Genomic DNA, 7,500 nt, shown 5'->3' on the forward strand with positions numbered 1-7,500 from the left:
CCCTCCCCTCTCTCTCTCTCTCAGTCCCTCTCCTTCTCTCCCCCCTCCCCTCTCTCTCTTCTCTCTCATCCTCCTTATCTCCGTGTGTGTGTGTGTCCCCTTCTCTCTCAGTTTACGCCCGAGTCACAAATCTAAATGCACAGGTAGTAGGGAACCTGACATTGCGTCTGACTCCTTGCCGTGTGAGCGTAAAAGCAAGCAACGAGAAAGAGTTAGAGAGTAAGAGAGTTAGAGAGCTAGAGATAGATATAGAGTTAGAAAGTTAGAGAGTTAGAGAATTATATAGTTAGAGAGTTAGAGAGTAATAGAGTTAGAGAGCTAGAGATTGATGTAGATTTGGAAAGTTAGAGAATTAGAGAATAATAGTATAGAGAGTTAGAGAAAGATATAGAGTTAGAGAGTTAGAGAATTACAGAGTTAGAAAGTAATAGAGTTAAAGAGTTAGAGAGTTAGAGAGAGATATAGAGTTAGAAAGTTAGAGAGTTAGAGAAAGATATAGAGTTAGAGAGTTAGAGAATTACAGAGTTAGAAAGTAATAGAGTTAAAGAGTTAGAGAGAGGTATAGAGTTAGAAAGTTAGAGAAAGATATAGAGTTAGAGATTTGGAGAGTTAAAGAAAGCGTAATTGTGACGAAGTCTTTAAATGAAAAAAAAAGTTACGAAAAGTGAAAGCATTTGAGAACGCTCGAGTGCTCTTCATTACAAAGCAGAAAGAGACTGTGAGTGTGTGTGACTGTGAGTAAACATGGACATGAATACCAAACATATGAATGAAAATTAGTCAGTGTAATTTAGCAAAATCGTGTTTGTAAAGAGAAAAGGGAGAGGTAACATAAATAGAACAATGAAGGTGTAGCTGTGTGTGTGTGTATTTGTGTTTATGTAATTGTGTTTATGTTTGTGTGTGTGTGTGTGTGTGTGTGTGTGTGTGTGTGTGTGTGTGTGTGTCTGAGTGTGAGTGTGAGTGTGAGTGTGAGTGAGTGTGAGTGTGAGTGTGAGTGTGAGTGTGAGTATGAGTATGAGTATGAGTGTGAGTGTGTGTGTATATATATGTGTGTGTATGTATACGCAAGTGCGAGTGTGAGTATGAGTATGAGTATGAGTGTGAGTATGAGTGTGAGTATGAGTGTGAGTATGAGTATGAGTATGAGTGTGAGTGTGTGTATATATCTATGTGTGCGTGTGTATACGCAAGTGTGTGTGTGAGCGTGGTTATGTGTATGTGTGAGAGAACTTACATGAATATAACAAGAACAGAGTAACCGCGCACCCAGGTGTGTACATGTGTGTGTGCGTGCGTGCGTGTGTGAGCGTGGGTGGGTATATCTCTAAATGTGGGAGCTTGCATGGAATCATGTGCATGTACATATGTATGTGCGTTCGTCATGATGCTGGGACGAGGGCGTGAGGGCAGCGAGGGGCGTGTCAGTGCGCGTGTGGGGCCCTGTGGAAACCGTTCGGGACCGACAGTCGCACCCGAGACAGCGTGAGGGCAAGACCGCTCAAAATCGCTCCTCCGTGACAGAGAACACGCGCTCGCTCGCTGGCACTCCTCTCGCTGATTTTCGGAATCTGTTGCCGAGAACGCTGTGTGGTTTCGTTGTTTCACTACGTTTGTGCACATTATATATATATATATTGTTATTTTCCTTTCTGTTATTTTTTGATTGATTAGTTTTCTTTTCTTTTTTTTCAAATTCATGTATGGTTTACTTATCTACCGGGGGAAACTAAGTGAATTGTTGCAAAGATTCAATTGCTGGCAAGGATGCAAGCTCCCATGAATTCTCCACACTTGACTGAAACAATCAAGGCAGTGTTCTTTATCCATGAGTATATAAGATAAAATAAAAGACCGCAGAAAAAGCGAAGAAAATCTAAAAAAAAAAAAAAAAATACTTCCCCTAAAAAAAAGAAACAAACAAGTGAATGAACTGCCTTCTTGTCAAAGCGTGTCAGCCTCCGATACCAACCATCAAATCTCAACCACGTGATTGACAGGTGACACAAACACACGCACGCACGCACACACACACACGCCCGCACCGATGCCGGGTCACGTGGTGGGCGGAAGGACTCGGCTCCTAAAACCACGTGTCGCGGCGCCCTCGCCCTTAGCCCTGCTCCTTCCTTCGAGGAATAGCAGCAGGGAAAGAAACAGCTGCTTGAGGATTTACTTCGGTCTGGTTCTGCTGGCGACGGTGCTTTCGTGTCAAGTAGCCCAAGGTATGTCTTTTATTCATAATTTATCTACATATTTAGAGATGAATGACATGACGCTCTGTCGTGTTGATACAGTGACAGAAACAAAACACTATTCACAACATAAAATTTCGAAACTGTTGTCTCATCTTTTAATAAATCTATTTTGGGTGTAGCAAGCTTTCTTGTCATATATATATATATACATATATATATATATATATATATATATATATATATATATATATATATATATTCATTTATCATTCCTTTATTTCACTTTCTTGCTATTTCATTCCTTTGGGAGTATATTTTTTTATGACTTCTCGAAATCTCATTACTCATTCACACACCTAAATCGTTTTGTTGTTGTTGTTGTTTTTTGGCTATCCATTTCAGTGGCCGTATTGCTTAATTAATTGCGGTGAACTGAAAGGTTTCGTAATTTCAAAGGAAAAGTACGAAGTATAAAATCATAGGATTATAAGACACACGATTACCCAGTATCATAACAAGAGCGAAACAGCTGTTAAGACATCCCAAGACATTACTTAAAGTTCAGAATACCAAACGGATTAAGAACCAGGAACGCAAATATCATAAACGCCACGAAAATAAATAAATAAATAGATAAAAATAACGATGACTCAATAACCACGATGATGATGATAACAATTAAAGGAAAGAAAAATATATCGGGTTGTAATCCCAGACTCAACACTCTTCAAACCACCTGTTATTGAGAAACGCTCTAATCAACACAAAAAAACAACAACAAAAAAACACACACGCACGATACAAATACATACATACACACAAACAAACCCTGATTTACGAGTTGTTGATCTATTCGAGTGCAGGATCAGGCAGATTGCAATGCAGTGATGAAAGAGAGGTAGAAATGCTATTAACTGCTTACTGAATAGAGGGAGAAAGACAGGGAGGTGGTGATAGTCAGTTAGATTTGGGATATGGGTTAGGAAATAGACAGATAACAGGAGAAGGGAGGGAGAGAGAGAGAGAGAGAGAGAGAGAGAGAGAGAGAGAGAGAGAAAAAAAAAAAAGAGAAAAAGAGCAAGAGAGAGAGAGAGCGAGAGAGAGAGAGAGAGAAAGAGAGAGAGAGAGAAAGAGAGAGAGAGAGAAAGAGACAGACAGACATACAGAGAGAGAGAGAGAGAGAGAGAGAATGAGAAAGTATTAAAATGTCAATATAGAAAGAAAGAAAAGAAATTGAATCAAAAGAAAGCTCCGAAGACCAAGACAACGAAAAAAATAAACTTCCCATTAAGTCTCTCCGCCCGTTCAAAAAGGAAAAGGTAATACTTTGAAAGGGCACTAGTCGTTTAAAGTCGTATTGAATGGACTGAGGTGCAAGGACGCCGTCACATGGGAGTCGTGAGAGGGTCGTCCCAAGTCACGCAGGTGTACAAGCGAGTGTAAACTCCTGTCAAAGTGTGTAAAGTCTAGGGGGAACAACTCCACTTTTCACTATGTCTGAGCAGATACGTTTCCATTTGTTACTTTGTTCGAGATCGCAGAGGGATGATTTTTGTATACTTGACCGTTCTCTTTCGCTCTCTATGTCCTTCCCTCTCTCTATGTCTATGTCTGTAGATCTGTCCATATATCCCTCTCTCTCTCTTTCCCCTCTCCTCCCTTCTTCTGCAATGTCTCTCTTCCTCTCACTCTCTCTATCATCTCCTTCTTTCTTTCCCCCTCCCTCATCCCCTCTCTCCTACCTAAATAAAAAGTCAAACCGTAAAGATCATATTTCACGCCCCCCCCCCCTCCAGATAAAAGGGGAAAAAAAGAAAACGAAAGAGGGTCCCCCTACGCTACCGTTTTCTTTATTCTTCCCTTTATATTGTCTTCAGTCACGCACCCTCTAATTCCTTTCTTTTTCATTTTTGAGAAAATGCAAAATTATTTTTCTATCTCATTCAGTTATGAAGCCTTAATTATGCCCAGGTATGATGTCCTTTGACGATACTAATTTACTGGATTAATGAGAGAACTCCTGAAAGTGTTAGGGAAGTAGCGAGACGAGGTGGAGGGGGAAGGGAGATTATGTGTGTGTGTGTGTATTCATATATATATATATATATATATTATATATATATATTATGTATATATATATGATATATATTATATATATATATATATGTATATATATATATATTATGTATATATTACATATATATATATATATATATATATATATATGCATATATATATATATATATATATATATATATATATATATTATATATATATATATATATATATATATATATATATATATATGTATATACATATATATGTATATATGTATATATATATGTATATATATATATATATATATATATATATATATATATATACAAACAAAGAAACATACACACATACAAAGAAACACACACACAAACACACACACACACACACAAAGACACACACACACATACAAAGAAACACTCACACACACACAAACCAGAACAAACCAAACGAATGAATACACCAAAGTCTTTGAGAAAAAAATGCGTGGATTCACCAACATAAAACAAAATGATATAGTGCCAAATATCCTGTAAATACTGCAGAATTATACATGCAAATAAAAACACGCACGGACTCGTAAACTAGTGCTCGTAAACTCACAAGAAAATGAATACAAGGATATTTAGATGACACCCCCCCAAAAAAACAAAAAAAAAAAAAAAAAACGAAGGAAAATATAAGAATATCAAGGAAAAAAATAGATACAAGGAAACGCCTTGGTAATCGTAAAGGAATATCGTTCTTTTTTCAAGGTCAGTGTCATTTTATCTAGTGTATAAAATAAAATTTAAAAAGAACATTTCATTTGTTGTTTGACATTTTTGTCGTAAATAACAGGTCATATACTGAAACTGGGTTATTTTTTCCACGTTTTTTATGAGAATGCGAGATTGAGAGGGAGAGAAGGAGAGAAAGAGAGAGAGAGAGAGAGAGAGAGAGAGAGAGAGAGAGAGAGAGAGAGAGAGAGAGAGAGAGAGAGAGAGAGAGAGGGAGAGAAGGAGAGGGAGAGAAGGAGAGGGAGAGAAGGAGAGAGAGAGAGAGAGAGAGAGAGAGAGAGAGAGAGAGAGAGAGAGAGAGAGAGAGAGAGAGAGAGAGAGAGAGAGAGAGAGAGAGAGAGAGAGAGAGAGAGAGAGAGAGAGAAAGAGAAAAAAAGAGACGTACCGTATGGGAAACAAAAGAGAAGAGAGAAAGAGAAAGAGAAACAGAGACAGAGAGGAAGATATAGATACAAAGACAGGCTGAATCGGAGAAATAGACAAACGCTAAAAAAAGAAGAGGAAAACGAAGATGCAAATATACCAAAAATACACCCAAAAACTGTGACAAAGAAAATAAACCCCTTTAATGAGAAGTCATAAGAGCGGAAATCATCAGCTATCCAGAAAGGCATCTCGTACTCATCCACCGTGAAACTTTAGGATTCTTTTCCCGTGCCTTTTCTTCCCCTTTCCCGGAACACTCAGCCTGTCCCCTCTCTGTCTCTCACTCTCTCTCTCTCTCTCTCTCTACCTTTCTTTCTCTCTCTCTCTCTCTCTCTCTCTCTCTCTCTCTCTCGCTTTCATTCTCTCTCTCTCTCTTTCTCTCTTTCATTCTCTATCTCTCTTCCTCTCTCTCTCTCTCTTTCATTCTCTCTCTCTCTCTCTCTCTCTCTCTCTCTCTCTTTCTCTCTCTTTCATTCTCTCTCTCTCTCTCTGTCTCTCTCTTTCATTCTCTGTCTCTCTTCCTCTCTCTCTCTCTCTCCCTCTCTTATTCACAGACACACGGTCCTGTAATTTATGTGTACAAGATGTTTGGCCTTTCGTCCTTCCTTCTCATAAATTCGTGGGATGTATGGGGTCTTGTTGGATATTTTATCTTGTGATGTCTTTTCCGAACCTGCCTTATTTCGTAGTACACATACAGGCCTACAGACTCACTTACATACACATGTAAATACGAACACGCACTCACTCACATCCGTTAACGTTGATAGATTTGTTCTTTATTCTTTATTCTTTCTTTTTGACGGGATAGATACGAATTTTTCGGGTTTCTCTCTTTCCTTTTTCATGATTAGTTTTTCATTTTTTTATGATTACACTTTACTCTCTCTCTGTCTCTGTCTTTCTATCTTCTTCACTCTCTCAGTTTATCTACCTTTACTTTTCTCTCCCTTTCTCTTTCCCGCTGTTCCATCCTTTCCTTTTTTCCTTACCTCTTCTCCCACTCCTTCTTCCCCCCTCCCCCCTCCCCCCCCCGTCAACAAAGAGAAGAAACTCCCCCTTCTTTCTCTCTATCTATACGCCATCACATACTTCAAAAAACCCTCCTGGTTTATATATATATATTTTTTTCTCTCTCTCCCTCTCTTCATCCCCTTCTCAGGAGACTAATCTTAGCCACTTGCAAGGTGCCCTTTTGAAACCGCGTTCTCTTTCTTTCTTTCCCATCCATCCGTTTTTCATTTTCCAACTGTGATCTCCGTTTTCTTTGAAAGGGAGAGAGATATACTTAAGCTCCCCCTCCCCATCCGTCTTTTCAGCGGATGAATATTCTTATCATGTTTAATACCCTAAGCATATCCTGATGATGATTCTATACATTCTTTTATTATTAGTTTATACTTTCTTTTTTTTGCCAAAAGGCTAATCCTTTTTGAAAGCTGCGTACCGCTCGACGCTCTGATAAGCTGCCGATCACCTCTTCCTGAAATCAACGGTTTTAATTCTGATTTCCTTTTTCAATACTTGTCCTCCATTCCAGTGCTAAAAGCCATAAGCCATATATCCCATTATGCCTCTCAATTGCAAGTCCGCCCCCATGTATCTGCTTCATTATGAAAAGCGACACGCAATCCCTGAATTTCGCTGTGCCAAATTTCAGACCATTTAGATACAAGGTCTTAATATCCACCTTCGTTTTCCATGACTTTACGTAATGAAATTCGATGATCATCGAGGTATATCAACATCGAAAATGTTCAGTATTTGAAGGCATAATCAGATGGTTTACATGATCATGGGCATCGGTACTTGATAGCTTAGTGTATAAAGGTATCATTATCAAATAATTATGTTTCTGTAGGTAGGATTATGAAATGATTTGATGTCCAAAGATATTAACATAATACCGTTTTGCTTCAAAATGTGTTATTATCAAACGGTGTCCGAAGATATCACAATATCACATACAACAGTCTAATTGTCCGATATGTAAATAAATACCGATGCCATTAACAAGCTATGGAAATCAGAAGCCGTTAAAT

General features: G+C 38.4%; 1 protein-coding gene across 1 annotated transcript in view; it reads left to right on the forward strand.

Annotated features, from left to right (window-relative positions):
* Nucleotides 1–1,446: 1,446 nt before the first annotated feature.
* LOC147467239 (cell adhesion molecule Dscam1-like) overlaps nt 1,447–7,500 on the forward strand; it is a 227,399-nt gene continuing 221,345 nt past the window's right edge. Inside the window, exon 1 of the mRNA XM_086532513.1 lies at nt 1,447–2,225. Coding sequence (XP_086388639.1) covers nt 2,048–2,225 — 178 coding nt within the window. The 5' untranslated portion in view covers nt 1,447–2,047. The remainder of the gene's footprint in view (nt 2,226–7,500) is intronic.

Source organism: Penaeus japonicus, unplaced genomic scaffold, assembly GCF_977035675.1.
Source record: "Penaeus japonicus unplaced genomic scaffold, GWHDUDI00000001_assembly GWHDUDI00000037, whole genome shotgun sequence".
NCBI lineage: Eukaryota > Metazoa > Arthropoda > Malacostraca > Decapoda > Penaeidae > Penaeus > Penaeus japonicus.